The 15,558-nt window shown below is 30.6% G+C and overlaps 2 protein-coding genes and 1 non-coding gene across 3 annotated transcripts; all 3 read left to right on the top strand.

Annotated features, from left to right (window-relative positions):
* The first annotated feature begins 3,472 nt into the window (after positions 1-3,472).
* LOC125208707 lies at positions 3,473-3,625 on the top strand. Its single transcript, XR_007174189.1, has one exon. It is a non-coding gene; the product is annotated as a small nucleolar RNA snoR135 (small nucleolar RNA).
* Positions 3,626-6,137: 2,512 nt separating this feature from the next.
* Positions 6,138-7,003, top strand: LOC125204512 (protein OXIDATIVE STRESS 3 LIKE 2-like). The gene is made up of 2 exons (XM_048103188.1): positions 6,138-6,413; positions 6,621-7,003. Exons 1-2 carry the CDS (start codon positions 6,214-6,216, stop codon positions 6,898-6,900), a joined length of 480 nt encoding a protein of 159 aa, XP_047959145.1. The 5' UTR covers positions 6,138-6,213; the 3' UTR covers positions 6,901-7,003.
* A 6,240-nt stretch (positions 7,004-13,243) lies between these two features.
* Positions 13,244-14,306, top strand: LOC125203463. Its single transcript, XM_048101808.1, has 2 exons — positions 13,244-13,420; positions 13,944-14,306. The coding sequence occupies exons 1-2, from the start codon at positions 13,265-13,267 to the stop codon at positions 14,253-14,255; spliced, it is 468 nt and encodes a 155-aa protein (XP_047957765.1). The 5' UTR covers positions 13,244-13,264; the 3' UTR covers positions 14,256-14,306.
* Positions 14,307-15,558: the final 1,252 nt, after the last annotated feature.

The following is a 15,558-nucleotide window of genomic DNA, read 5'->3' as shown; positions in this document are numbered from 1 at the left end:
GTGGAATCGGTGTCTAATGTCGAAACTTAATTGCAAGTTTTTGGAAGAAAATCTTTAAACTTGTTGGTGGCCATGGAATTGCCATCAACCTCTGACAAAGATTAAACATGAAATTACCAGACAACTTGAATCAAATTGAGGAAACATTCTGTTAAAACTCGAAATTTGAATACCAATTAAACACCCAAATCTAAAATACAATGGTGCGGAGGAAATCTCGGAGTGGGGTAAATTAAACCAAACCTCGAACAAAATAAATGGCCGGTGCCGTTTTCCATCACCACTCTCCGAATCGGCGCAGTCAGCCGTATTATGGGTGTCGACCGGTTGATCTCGAGCAGCAACTGCGTGGAGGTGAAAGAAAACTAATTCAGCAGCGTTAATTAATTCAAAATGAGCTGCTCTGTGTGGAGTTAAAATTGAGGACAATAATGTCATTTTGTGCTTCTATATGAGTTACTGTTCGAAACCCATATACATATCACACCAAATTTGAAAGATAAGAAAACCACCTATTTCAGCATTTTTAGATTGGGCCTGCCACATTTCATCGGGCCAAGCATTTAGCTTAACTAAGAAACCAAACAACCGAATCCACTGGTTACCATGCACTAACTGCTCCTAACATACAAACCAAACACACCCTAACTATAAACAGATCCGTAAAATCTCAATATAAATATGATTACACCACAAAATGCGTTACAAGATTCAAAGAATAAAGCTATGAATATTTAAAGGTATGATAATCATAACTGAATAGTATCACTCAACCTTAACCCAATTTAAATTAATTTAGCAGAACTGAATATTTTATCAAACCATTAAAATTGATTAATTTATTTGAAAATCCGTACACAAAAATTCAAACTACACAACTTAATTATGTCTCACATTCTTTATTCATAGGAACCTATTGATGGATAGCCTAATAAATACTAGTGGTATCTACATACAATTTTTATTTTCTTTATCAGTCGAAAATAAATTGGCGATTTGATTGGAATATAATGCTTATGAAGTAGTCAAGATTCTTGAATTCTTTATATTACGAATTACTACTCCGTATAAGAAAAACGTGAAAAATATGTCACACCAGTTAATTACTAGCATTATTATGATTTTCCTATTAGCAGAACGTGTTCAATGTAGGAGTTGCTCAAGGTGTCGGTTGAGACACACTAATAAAATAATAGTCGAAGAAAACTTATCCAAACAAAATTATTATGAACCTTAGAAACAATATAGTACTACAAAACATTAATATATATAGTATATACTCCTAAAATGTACCTGATGGTCCCATCACATTTAATTTCATCAGCGACGCGTCATATTTTGAAATTGTACATAATTTTGTCTGTATTGGGAAAATTTTAGATGAATATGGAGTATTCATTATTGAAACATTTCTACATTAATTCTTTGCTCCCGTATATCAAATGTAAACAATCAATTTAGAAATTGTATGTGATATTATAGTGATACAATATGATAATATGCTTATATTTATTTTATTTTTAAAATTATAGGAATATTGATTGAAATATTATCAAATTTATTTACCAGTGGCGGATCCAGGATCCGGAAACGGAGGGGGCGAAATATATAGTATAAGCTTGATTTAGTATGAACATGGCTATTTTTTCGTTGTTCGGGGCGACGCCGGAGGCAAACGGAGGGGGCGGACATGGTAATTTTACGTCCCGATAAGGGGAAAATAGTCGCACAGAGGGGGCGACCGCCCCCTCCTGCCCTCCCCTAGATCCGCCACTGATTTATCTCGACTTGACATATGCCGTTAGGATGTCGTTAGATTTGTCATAAAATTATACTATAATATACAATTATTTTATGGTCAAAACAATTTAAAATTAAGAGAGTTTTAGAAGAGATAATTTATTACCTATTTACCTTTAACTAAATACCACCTATATTTTTGTCACTTTAATTTACCTTCGATATGCGTTCTATTAAACTCTGATATCCGGAGCAATTAATCCACCATTCAGTTAATAACTTAATAATCTAAATATTGGTTCATAGTTATCATCTAAAGGGTGGTTCTTAGAGTTAGGGATCACGGCCCTGATTTACTAGTATAAAATAATTAGTAGTAATTTTTAAGGAATCAGTTTTAATAATGTTATTAGATCGACCTAATAACAACGTAACTCGATGACAACTTGATCGTGTAAGTTGGCATAGTATAGTATGAATATTATCAACTTTATTATTTGGATGTGAAAAGATAGCACGATTAGTTATTTAAACGGCCCACATTTCATTTAGATATCATCCAAGAAAAGTCCATGATCGATATTATCCATGGGCTATTGGATGTAAAATACTACTGTACTACTACTAATTTTACATTTACTTTTATCCTACTATAAGATTATAATTTTCCGAAATGTTAATTGACAGAAATAATATGTAGAGTCGTGGCATAGTATAAATATTTACATTTGCACTTCATGAATTTGGTGAGTAGTTAAATAGCTCAAGAATTAGTACTTCATTTTTACATTTTCTGAGTTGCGTATTTTCATTTCTTTTCTAATAAAGTTTGCGAGAAAAAATAAATTTATAGAAAGGTTTATTTGGTTTTTACAGTCTTCTCTTAATCTTGTATTGAAAACACTCTTTTTGTTCGACGTTCACTTAGTAAATGATTATGCTTCTGAAGTGCAGGGTATGGGTCATAACTATAAAGAAAACGGGACAAGCTTTAATATTAGGGATGTAGGAGGACACCAGGGCAATGCAATCTCGTTGTGGAGAAGATGGGTGACTACCTCCTCGATCAAGGGATGTAGCCAATTCATTACCAAAAGTCTTTGTTAAGGACTAATTGCCTAATAGAGTACAGTTAAAGATGATCAAATTATAATTCGTCCCACATGTTTTTAAAATTGAATTATAAATTACGAATTTTGCAACGTTTCCTTTCTACTAATAAACAATATGTAATGATCCGAGAACCAATTTTAAACAAGCCACTTATCATATATAATCATGTATCTTAAGGAATGGAATAAATATTTTCACATAACCATAACATTTTAATATGTTTAATTAATTGCTACGTTACCGTGCATATCATCAAAAAGGCAACGAATGAGATAATTGCAAGATTAAAAGTATAGTATAATTATAATCCATTTTTTGAAAAATATAAGACGCACTAGAATTTGATTTTACAATTTAAAAGAAAAAAAATGTAATTAACAAAGGCGTTAGGGTGTTTTTAGGTAATTCAACCACACAACAAACTCACGAAACCCTAATTTTCTAATCCAATGGGCCGTCTTCTACACTTTAAAAGCCCGTATCTCACCCTCCTTTGTTCAGTTCTTCACTCAATAGATCTCAGCTTCATTTCCCCCAATTTCCCCCAATTTCATGCTTTTCAATTAATTGCTTTTCTCCATTTTTGATTTTGATGAATGAAAACTGCGATTTGGAATCCAAAGCAGAGATAGTGTGTATCGACGCTGTGCGAATCTGATTCAAATGCACTCTGATCGAAAGTGTTCTCTGCAAAATTGAAATCACAGGGGAAAGATGGGCAGTTGTCTCTCAATCACCAATTGATTCGTCAACAATCATCTTCCCTACATCTCACATTTTCCAATTTCTCCTCTTTTCCCAAATTTTTTCGATTGATTAGTCGATCTACAATTTTGCTGTGTTAGTAAAAGAAACTTTTTGATAAAATAGAAAAAATTGATTGAAATAAAATCGTTTTGTACCATCTTTTATTACTCATTAACTAATTGACCTAACGTTTTATTTACGGTTCAGTTTTAGAAAATTTATTTACTATATACTCCATAAATGTAGAGGACCTATTTTTCATTTGGTAGTCTACAATGGTTATTGAAATGAATGTTAAAATAATTTCAAAAGTTAGGTCATTATTAATGGTAAGTGTTTTTCATTGAAATATGTGGCCCCTTACATTTGATGACTCGTGTAGAAATGGAGAAACAATTTTGACCCATATATGGATTATCTTATCAAGAATCTTTCAATGGATTATGTTGTCTCTCTTTATAATTTTTGGATATATGGGAAAATAGATTCATCACAAATTCTCCTATTTTAGAGAATATGGGACTTTGCCAAAATAAAAAAGATAAATGTACATAAATTGTTCAGGTACATAATATTTTTAAAATTTTAAATTTAAGTAGATTTAATTAAAAATTAGTTTTATTATTTATTATATTATATGTAGCAATAAGAAAGAAGTGATATAGAAATTTTATATCGAATGATAATATGATTTCGAGTTTGATTTGAATTTATTATACAATATTTAGTAAGAAAATATTTTTTACTTAAATATACAAGTATTTGCTTAAATACACAAACATTAGTAGTACGAAAATTATTTTAAATCAATTAATGTTTGTAAAACAATTTTCAATATAAAATATTAAAAAAAATTTGATTATGCATATACAATTATGTATGTGGATTCTTCAATGATGTTGCCAAACTATATACATGCAATGAATTCGTCCTTCGGTCACTTATAGTAGTACTATTTATTTTCGTAGCAAAATACCTCCTAATGTCAATATATATTTATCAATTCATAACTTTTTGAACTAAAAATACAAAGTTTAATTAGAAAACACCATTTTCACCTACTAATAACTTTCAAAATCTATTAACTCAATTCTTGATTTTTTTCAATATAAAGTATTCCATTTCCAAATCTTCTCCATCTACGATTTGTCCACCAATTAAAACATAAACGCTGAAATATTTGTGTGAATAATGGAGAAAGAGTAAGCCTTATCTGAATAATTCAATAAAGATGTCCCCAACTAGGAAACTGACATTCTCGTTATTGATAAGTCTGAAAAAAAATTAAAAGTCTGAAACAATTAGTCAGCAACATGTGCCTTTAATAATTCATGATAAGGTTTTATAATGAAAATGATTGAGTGGGTTGAAGCACTTTTGCCTACCACTTTTTTATAAATTACACCTTCTAACCTCAATTAATTGTCTTCTTAATGATCAATACAACTCATTATAATATTTTGGGTTTGCTAATATGAAAAGGTGCAAACATAATATACTAGCCTTATTTCGATAATTTATTGCTTATTTACCATAATCACGCTGATCCCATTAGAACAAGTGTCATTATCTTAATGGTGAAAAGTAGTCGTATTTTCTTGAGAATAAAAAACTCGAAATGATGAAACTTTATCTCATCAAATCGGATAAGAAAAGAGTCAATATTGAACATAACATTTATCCTATTTTTGATTTACTTTGTACACAAGATTCATTAAGAAGAATAATTTTCTACTATTGTATACTTTTAAATAAGAAACTGATTAGTCTCAAAGAATGGCCTAGCTAGTCAACGTTGTCGGCATTTCCTCACACCAATAAAATAGCAATTTATAGTTTATTAGTATAATATATATTAGGAAATGGATATGGACATAAGAGGTGCCATGTCATGTTGATATGGAACCAATGGGAAGATATGTTTCATGTGGTTCTTGATAGGGTAGATAGTCAATCCCATGTTTATTAATATATATATGGATAGATATACTTTTTAAAGATCTACTGTAATATATCTTCTATATCTCTTAATTTATTTCTATTCACATTGATATTTCATGTGAAAGTAATAGTATATCAATACCATTCTCATGACTAGATCTATTGAATTATTCAAATAGTAAAAGATTTTGAGGTGTGGAAGATAAGCAATAGGTTCATATGCTTTATTCAATTTAATACTCCTATTGAACTTATCCATGTCCAAAGTAGGGCAAAATCCCAAAGTCAAGAATTCATTTCTTATCATACAACAAGATAATGGAGAATCTAAAGATAAGGCATTAAAAAAGTAATGCAAATAAATTATCAAACTTGAGGGCCCCCTCTAATCTCACCCTTAGTTTCACCAATCCAAATCGACACGTGGCACCGACCGACCAATCGCCACAGTTGCACTGTTGGATGCCCGCCACATGTCGTGTTCGTAGCGTAGGGAACATGGGATTTCCATGCACCCTAAGGTGATGAATGAAAACCAGCCTAATCCACTTCTTTTAATCTCATTTCACAAGCCCATATATATATGTTTCATTTGGTTGGTCCAAGAAATTCATGTTCTTGAGATCCCTTTAATGTTCTTTGATCAATTCTATTGTGAATGCTTGAGTAAAGATGGAAGGAGGGCAAAACAGTCATGATCATATGTTTCAAGAATCATGGGATCATTCAGAAACTTCATCTTCATCAATAGGAGAAGATTCAGATGCTTCAAATGGATCATCCTCCATAACTTCATCTGACACAGTGGATGATGCATCTTCATCTTCATCTCTTTGTGATCTGTCAGAGATCATGGAGCAATTGCCTATCAAGTGAGTAAAGATTGGATTTTTATTTGTTTTTAGTTAGGAAGATGAATAATGCATGGTTCCCAAAAAAAATGTAAAGATTGGATTTTTATTTATTTTTAGTTAGGAAAATCAATAATAGTTCCCAAAAAAAAGCAAAGATTGGATTTTTATCACTTTTTTATGTTTTTTACTTTATGTAGACTGAATTTAGTGGTGTTTGTTTTGCAGAAGAGGGCTTTCCCAGTTTTATCAAGGGAAATCAGAGTCTTTCACGTCACTCTCAAGGGTGACTAGCATTGAAGATCTGATGAAGAAATCAGCAACAACTCCTTCTAGAAGAAATTTGAAGGCTTCAAAGAGCTGTGGAAATGGTTTGCATAGCTACAAGATGTATACTCTGCCTAAGGCTGTCATAGCAAAGAAATCTTCAAGGGGTGTTTCTTCTCTCTCATCATTTCCTAGCAAGAGAGGGGGTGTTGTCATTAACAGCAAGCCCCCTCTTAGATGACTTGGAATGTTGAAGAAAAGTTTTAGATAACTTCCACACACACAATTGAGAGAGAGAATGTATATAAAGCAATTTTGTGATCAATACTGTCTATTTTCTTTCATATCATTGTTCATAGGCACAAAAAGTAAAGAAATGAGATACTTTTTTTTTTTTTTTAATATCAGATCAAAGGTGTTTGTTTGTGCCTTCAAAAGCCACAATTCTATCTACTTTATCCCACTTTGTGTGATTCAAATTTTGGATAGGAAAAAAGGCAAATTTGTGTGTTTTCAAGTTTTGTCGGATTTGTATAAAATGGGCAAATTGTTAAAAAAGCATCAGTCAATTTCAAGCTACTCCCGCAATTTAATAAAGAGAGCCGATTATATTATAACCTTGACTATTTTCTCAATTATTCAATGACCAAAAACCATGATAAGCCTATCTATCTTTCAACATTATGTAGAAAAATTGCATAAAGACGAACTATACATCAGAAAGTTAAGCAATGTAAGATGACAGATTTTTAGTTGTGCGAAAATTAAGAACATTGTGAGAATTATGATATGTTTCCTCCGTTCTAAATAAAATAGATAAATTTGTAAATAGCGTTGGTTTAATGTGTAATTAGTAAACTAAAAGAAAGATAAGAAAAGGTAAAAGATCGAGAGGAAAAGAATGTGGAATTAGTGGAAGTCCATTGTGGGGAGAAAAGAATGACATTTCATAAGCAAATGTACACAATGACTTAGTTTTATTTCTAAACTAGTATCACCCACGTGCGATATGCAAGATCTATTTTTCTATTTAAACTTATTTTATACTATAAAATGATTTTATAAATTCATAAATATATCATTGTATGAAATCTGAAATAATAAATAATAAATATATAAAATAATAAACAATTATCAAAAAATATAAAATCAAACAAAGAAAAAAAAATAACACATATACCAAATGAGAAACAATATTATTATTTTAAGTTCTAAAATCACAAATTTATGCAATAGCAATTTATTGTACCAATAAAAACTCATATAACAAATAAGTTTATAAACTAAAAATTGCACACAAATCACATATCATTTAAATCACTTTTAGATCTATACTATAAAAGATCAATCACAAACACATGTCAATAAAAATAATGTATAAATATATATTAGAAGATAGCCAAATCGATCAAAATCAAAATGCATTCATATCTTGGAATACAAAATCACGTGAATTCTTACTAAAATGGGTCAAAATCGGGAGTAGATACACTAATTGTTGAGTCAATTTTTATGGCAGGCTATACCAATTGTTTTCCTTCAAAAATACTCTCTTTTCTATAATCCAAATAATTCTCCAGTAGTTTTCATATGTTGATTTAAGAAAGACCTCAAAATTGGTGTTCAATAGAGGATATAAGTTAAAACTATTAAAAATAATTGAAATTGTGTAGTGGATCGTGGGATCTACAAATAATAAAGAAAAAAGAAAGAAAAAAAGGTTTTCATAAATAGATATGAGTTATTTCTATGGGACGGACGGAAAAAGGAAATGTGGCTTATTCCTATGGGAGGGAGGGAGTATAAAGGAATTAGCATCGACGACCAACCTACTTTGGAGAAAAAGTGCAGGGATTATATTCATCATTAGATGCCATGAATTGATAGCACGTGGATTTGATTTCTATTTTCAGTTATGAATGAAAGGTTAAAAGTTTTCGGTTAAATTCAGCTTCTTAATTACTCCACAATTTAATTACTAGTGACAATAAATACTACTATTACAGAGGTAGGTTACGAGTAATGAAATGAATTAAGTGAGGGATATGACATCTATAAAAGCAAGATGTTGTAATTACAGTTATTATACATATTATCTTAGAAGCATGAGTTCTCAAAACTCAGTAATTGTGATGGTGATTATGATAAGTAGTTTGGTTGTAATGAGTGATTATACAACAGTGGATGTGAAAGAGTGCTATAAGAATTGGCCTGATGATTGTAAATTTGGGCTGTTGAAAGGGATATGCGGCGATATTTCTTTTGATCTCCCAAGGGGTGTTTGTTGTTCTTTCATTGCTAATAAGATTATTAGTTATGATTGCTACTTTGGAATTGTTAATGACTTAAAAAACAATTACCCTTGCCCATACCCAGATCAGGTTTTTATGGTCGCTAGAAGTATGTATACCAATTGTATAGGTTAAAATTCCTATAATTTATTGCAAACGTCATTTAATAATTATATTTTATGGATACAAATTAGTGATCAAATTATATAAGATTAATTACCCAAAACCTTATGATCTAGTACTATGTTTTATTTATTGGAAAAAGGTGAAATACATAACCAACGATTATCTTACATTAACCTACATTAAATGTTATACATATAAATCATAATATTGATTCAACAAGTGCTAAAACAGCCATATATAGTGTTGGCCGGAGCAGCTCGTCTTTATTCAGCCAAATTGTGCGTTACCAATTCAAGAACAAAAAGTAAGAGAGATAAAAGGTTGTTAAGTGTTTAAAAGTAGGAGAGATACAAAAAGTAAGAGAGAGAAAAGGTTGTTGGGTGTTTAAAAGTAGGAAAGAGATTTAAGAAAAATTGTGAAGACATTTCTTTTCGGCAACAATTTAATAAAAATTGTGTTAAGTGAGTTAGTAAAGAAAAAATAAAGTAAGAAATAAAAAAGATAGAGAGACGAAGAAATAATAAAGTAAGAGAAAGTAAAGTAAATAAGAAAAAATTATATTGACTTTATAAAAAATATGGAAATGACTCAGCTACTATGAAACACGTACCAAAATAATACTATTTGTGTAGACCAATCACAATGCTCCAAATAATTTGATTTACATTACCACTTAATGTCTCGTTCGAGAGTATTCGCCAATGAGATTTGCTTGATATTTATACTTTTATAGTTTTGAAAATGTCTTATAAGAGTAGTACTATGGTTAAGTCACTAAGTCATTTTATAGACCAAAATAAATAAGTGTATTTTATGAATGTATAATGAAAATAATTTTATCACAAGGATATTTATCAAGCCTCGGTTTTAATTATGGATGTCAATGTAGCCCGCAACCCGTGGGTCGGCCCGAATAGCCCGCCAAATTTACAGGGTTAGGGTTGAAAATTTCTAGCTCGATAAAATTACAACCCGATTAACCCGTAACCCGTTAGGGCCAGACCCGAAAACCCGATGGGCTGGCCCGAAAACCCGATAAAATTTCTATCTTTCTATTTGTTTAACTTTAATTCGACACTTCATTGGTTATTTTATAATATAGATTACTAAATAAAATAACTTTCAATTTTTTTATATTAAATATATAAATCATATATTAAATTTTTATTAACATAATAATAGATATATAAATTAGAAACTTCAAATTCACTAAAATTATATTTAAATTTCTAAAACATACTTTGAAATTTCTTGATGATTATATTTTATTTTTCATAAATCTCAAATATTAGTTTTTGATCATATATATGTTTGAGTTTAAGTATATATCTCAAATTTATCATAATTAAGTATTTTACATTTTATAAATATAACTAATTTTCACCATTATTATTGGATTGAACGCATGTTAATTTTATCGGTAGCAACCCGATTAGCCCGCTGGGCTAGCCCGAAACCCGAGCTTTTAGGGTTAGGGTTGAACTTTTATAACCCGAAAAAATCACAGCTCGATTAGCCCGCACCCGATTGATCCGCAACCCGATTAGGGTTGGCTCGAAATCTGGTGGGCTGGCCCGATTGACATCCCTAGTTTTAATACATTGAACTCCCAATTTGTTGAACTCTAATTAATACTACTCATTCTTATCAGTTAACTTAATTATCTAATGCTAGTATAATGTATTATCTGAAAAACATACTACCAATTTTTGTTGATCTCTAATTAATGGAGTGCTCACAACCATTTATGATTCTTTGTCTTTTAAGTTGAACTGTTGAAATAATATCATCACTTGCTATTTTCAAGAGTTAAATTGAAAATAATTATATTATATTGCTAATCTATGGCTTTAGGATATGATGTTGCGAAAGATCACAAATGCGAAAAATTGGATGGTAAGCCAAAAATCATTCTTTTAATGGCAAAATAATTAGGAATTGTTCTAATTTAAAGTCAAAAATAATTATCATCTTCATAATTGTACACTACTTTCGGTGCAATAATAAATTTATGGCCCGTGTTTTACAAGGTTCAGCAAGTAAAAAAGTGATTGCAATATCAAGATGCATCAATTGATATGTTTTGAAATAAATGTTAATGCTCCATTATTATATATTGGGAATATATCACGTCAAGTTAGGAAATGTAATGTATAAGTTGGTCAAATTAAAATGAATTCATATATTGGGAATATAAAATCGCGTAAATTCTTACTAAAATGGGAGTGGATACATAGATTACTGAGGCAATTTCTAAGGCTGTAACTCTAAAACACTACTTCCTGTCTATGAGCAGAAGTCTCATTTCTTTCGGATGCGAATTTTAAAAAGTGCCAAGAAAAATGGTGAAAAAAAAGTTAGTAGAATATAAGTCTCACTTATATTACATATAAAGTAGTTTTAAATGAAATGTGAGTGGAATGCGTTAGTTGAATGTAGAGCCTATATAATAGTAAAAGTGAACCGGGACTCCTATTCACGGCCTGCAGACCGACCCAAATGGAAAAAAGAGACTCCTATCTGCGGACATGGGGAGTAATTTTTGAATGATTTTTTCTTTTAAAATACTCCCTGTTCTATAATCCAAAAAATTAACGAGCATATAACAATCCATTAATTTTCATATACTCCTATTGATTAAAAAATTATTGAGAAAAATCTCAAAATTGGATGGATTTAACTAAGGGAAACTCGAACACTAATAGTGATATAGTATCAATAATTTGTATGAGTTGAAGACCTTAAATTTGTTGATCATTTTTTTTTATTTCCCATAGTTTTTTTTTTTTTGTTAAATATACAAGCTTTTTATTTGAAGTTTTAATCTCAGTAGTACTATATAATACTAACCAACTCTAGGAGTGATAATAGTACGTGGACAGGGGCCTAATTAAAATGCTATCTTATCTCTTGTTTCCTTTTCAAGTATATATACCAGAAGCTGAATCAAAATGCATTCATATCTCTTGTTTCCTTTTCAAATACTATAATTCAGTTCAAATTAGATTCAAAGTTGGAATATAAAATCACGAGAACTAACTACAGTCTACAACTAAATGGGTCAAAAAAAGGAGTACATTATTGAGCCAATTCCGAATTCTAGAACTCCCATTTTTTTCTCTAAAAATATTACTCCCTCCGTCCCGCTTAAGATGACACGTTTTCCTTTTTAGTTTGTCCCAACTAAGATGACACATTTCCTTTTTTGGTAACTTTCTCTTTCAATTAATACACTCAATCACTCTTTCTCATCCTATTAAAATATACATCTTTCTTTATCTTTCTACTTTAATACTTACACTCACCTTCTCTCTCTCCAATTAAACACTTTAACCAATGACTCCTAAAACCCCGTGCCGGCTAAATAATGTGTCATCTTAGCTAGGACGGAGGGAGTAGTATTCTATAATCCAAAAAAATAACATGTAACAATCCATTAAGTTTTAATCTCAGTAGTATATAAACTTAGTTAATTTAAAGTTGGGAATGGGATATGTATGTTGAGAGTGAGAAGATAAATAAATAAAAAAAAGAATAATACTATTTGTATAGACCAATAAGAATGCTCTAATTCCACGTAGATTTAGGAAAGTTTGGCAGGTGGATGGATATCTCCATCTCCATTCATTAAGACTCCTCAGTAATTGTTTGGAGACTTTCACACATTTTCATTCAATTAACTTTTACGGAGGAGCTAAGTTTTTCAAAATACTCATTTATTTAGTACACTAAAAATGACTAGATCAGGAAATACTACCCAGCTCAGTAGTAATAATAGTATGTGAACAGGTATTGAAATACAAAATCAGGAGTAGATACATTAATTATTGAGTCAATTTCTAAGGATATAATCCAACAAATTAAAATAGCGGGTATATAATAATACAGTAGTTTTCGTATGTTGATTAAAGAAAGACCTCAAAATTAATATTCAGTGGAGGATATATAACAATTAAGCAAACTCGGATACTAATAGAGATCGATATATCACTAATTTGGAGTTGTATTAGTTGAAGACATAAAATTTATCATAGTTGTAGGTGGTGAATCAATTTAAAGTTGGGAATGGGATATGTATGTTGAGACTTGAGAGTGAGAAGATAAATAAATAAATAAAGAATAATACTGTTAGTGTAGACCAATGAGAATGGTCCAATTCCATGCAGATTTAGGAAAGTTTGGCAGGTGATGGATATATCAATCTCCATTAATAAAGAGTGGAGATCCATACTGCTTACACTCTCAGTCTCAGTCACACACACACTTCCGCCTCTGCTTCGAATTTCAGCTTCGTTTCCGATCGCCAGCTCTGAATTCGTCGGCTTCGTCTCCATCTCCGTCTACGTATGTTATGAACATACTTCCCTTCCCTTTCCTTTACTTTCCTTTCCTAACCTTTCAGATCTACTGCACAAATGACCTTAATTTTGTTCCTTGATTTTGAAAAAATTACTGCCGTTGATGTGAGTTTTGTGACCATAATCTTCAATATGTGAGTGATTGTGAGAACAGTTGAGTATATATGAACTTTTAGGTGTATTTCAGAATGCTTTGTTCATATCTGTGGGTGTGGGACCCTTCTAATTAATCACTGCTTTTTCAGTTAATAGTAACTCTGACCTTAATTTTCTTCTGTAATTAAGATGTGCTTTCCTTTACTTCCTCGTCCCGTCTCTTAATTAATCCCTTCCCAAACTAATGATGCCATAGATTTAACATATAAAAAATAGACCTCACTTTTCTTCATATATGTGACTATGCCTTTTGACAATTATGATGAATTGTTGTGTTTCTACTTCAGATTTTGTGTGTTTTCTTGTCATTGATAACTAATCAAGAAGTCGATGTCATTTCAATCATTGTGCAGGGAATGAATCCTCAAAACTCAGTTATGGTGATGGTGATTATGATAAGTAGTTTGGTTGTAACGAGTGATTGGACAAAAGTGGATGTGAAAGAGTGCTACAAGAATTGGCCTGATGATTGTAAATTTGGGCTGTTGAAAGCGATATGCAGCGATCCTACATGGGGTGTTTGTTGTTCTTTCATCATTCAGAAGAAGATTAGTGAGGATTGCTACTTTGGAATTGCTAATGACTTACTAAACAATTACCCTTGTCCAAACCCAGATGAGGCTCGTAGTGTCGCTTTAAATATGTATACCAATTGTATAGGCTAATACACCTATAATTTATTGCAAACGTCATTTAATAATTGTATTTTATGGATACAAATTGGTGATCAAATAATATATTAATTACTCAAAATCTTATGTTCTAATACTATGTTTTATTTATTGGCAAAAGGTAGAATACATAACCAAAGATTATCATACATTAACCTACCGTAAATGTTATGTATATAAATCATCAGGAAAATGATCAATACAAAAATGTATCTCAATACAAAATCTAGATCAAATCCTGACCATTTGATTTGTCAATCTAATGGTCCATAATTATTCAAAAACACGGAGGATCATTAATAAGCAGTTTTAGGTCATATTATAAATTTTTGGTTTGATGTCATGTTAAGATAATTTTAGGTCATCCTTACTATAATGACCTAAAAATAAAATAACAATGACCTAAATATGACCTTTGTATGATTGATTCTGCATTTTTGTATTAAGATTGATTTTTGCATTGATCAAAACCCTAAATCATAATATTGATTCAACAACTGCTAAAACAACCATACATAGTGTTGGCCGGAGCAGTTCGTTTGCATTCAAGGGACAAAGCTCAGCCTTTAATCAGTCAAATTGTGTGTTACCAATTCAAGAACAAAAATTAAGAGAGAGAATGGGTTGTTGAGTGTTTAAAAGTAGGAGAGAAACAAAAAGTAAGAGAGAGAAAAGGTTATTGGGTGTTTAAAAATAGAAAAGAGATTTAAGAAAAATTGTGAAGACATTTCTTTTCGTCAGACGATTTAAGAAAAATTGTGTTAAGTGAGTTAGTAAGAAAATACAAAGTACTTAAGAAATAAAAAAGATAGAGAGATAAAGAGATAATAAAGTAAGAGAGAGTAAAGGAAACAAGAAAAATTATATTGACTTTTAAGTTGAACTGTTGAAATAATATCGTCACTTGCTATTTTCAAGAGTTAAATTAAAAATTATTATATTATATTGCTAGTATATGGCTTTAGGATATGATGTTGCGAAAGATTACAAATGCGACAAATTAGATGGTAGGCCAAAAATCATTCCTTTAATGGCAGAACAGATATACCTAAAGATTAGGAATTGTTCTATTCAAAGTCAAAAATAATTATCTTCTTCATAATTTTACACTACTTTTGGTGCAATGATAAATTTATAGCCCATATTTTACAATATTCAGCAGGTAAAAAAGTGAATGCAATATCAAGATGCATCAATTGATATGTTTTGAAATATTAATGTTAATGCTCCATTATTATATAGTGGGCATATATCACATCAAGTTAGAAAATGTAAATATATCAACTTGGTCGGATTA

This window comes from Salvia hispanica, chromosome 2 (assembly GCF_023119035.1).
Source record: "Salvia hispanica cultivar TCC Black 2014 chromosome 2, UniMelb_Shisp_WGS_1.0, whole genome shotgun sequence".
Taxonomy (NCBI): domain Eukaryota; kingdom Viridiplantae; phylum Streptophyta; class Magnoliopsida; order Lamiales; family Lamiaceae; genus Salvia; species Salvia hispanica.
Note: the sequence above shows the minus strand (reverse complement) of the source record. Positions and strands in the feature narration are given on the sequence as shown.

Coding starts and splice junctions, on each gene's coding strand:
- LOC125204512 (XM_048103188.1), top strand. CDS start 6,214: ATGGAAGGAGGGCAAAACAGTCATGATCATATGTTTCAAGAATCATGG. Junction 6,414..6,620: donor ATGGAGCAATTGCCTATCAA/GTGAGTAAAGAT, acceptor TTTGTTTTGCAG/AAGAGGGCTTTCCCAGTTTT.
- LOC125203463 (XM_048101808.1), top strand. CDS start 13,265: ATGGATATATCAATCTCCATTAATAAAGAGTGGAGATCCATACTGCTT. Junction 13,421..13,943: donor TCGTCTCCATCTCCGTCTAC/GTATGTTATGAA, acceptor ATCATTGTGCAG/GGAATGAATCCTCAAAACTC.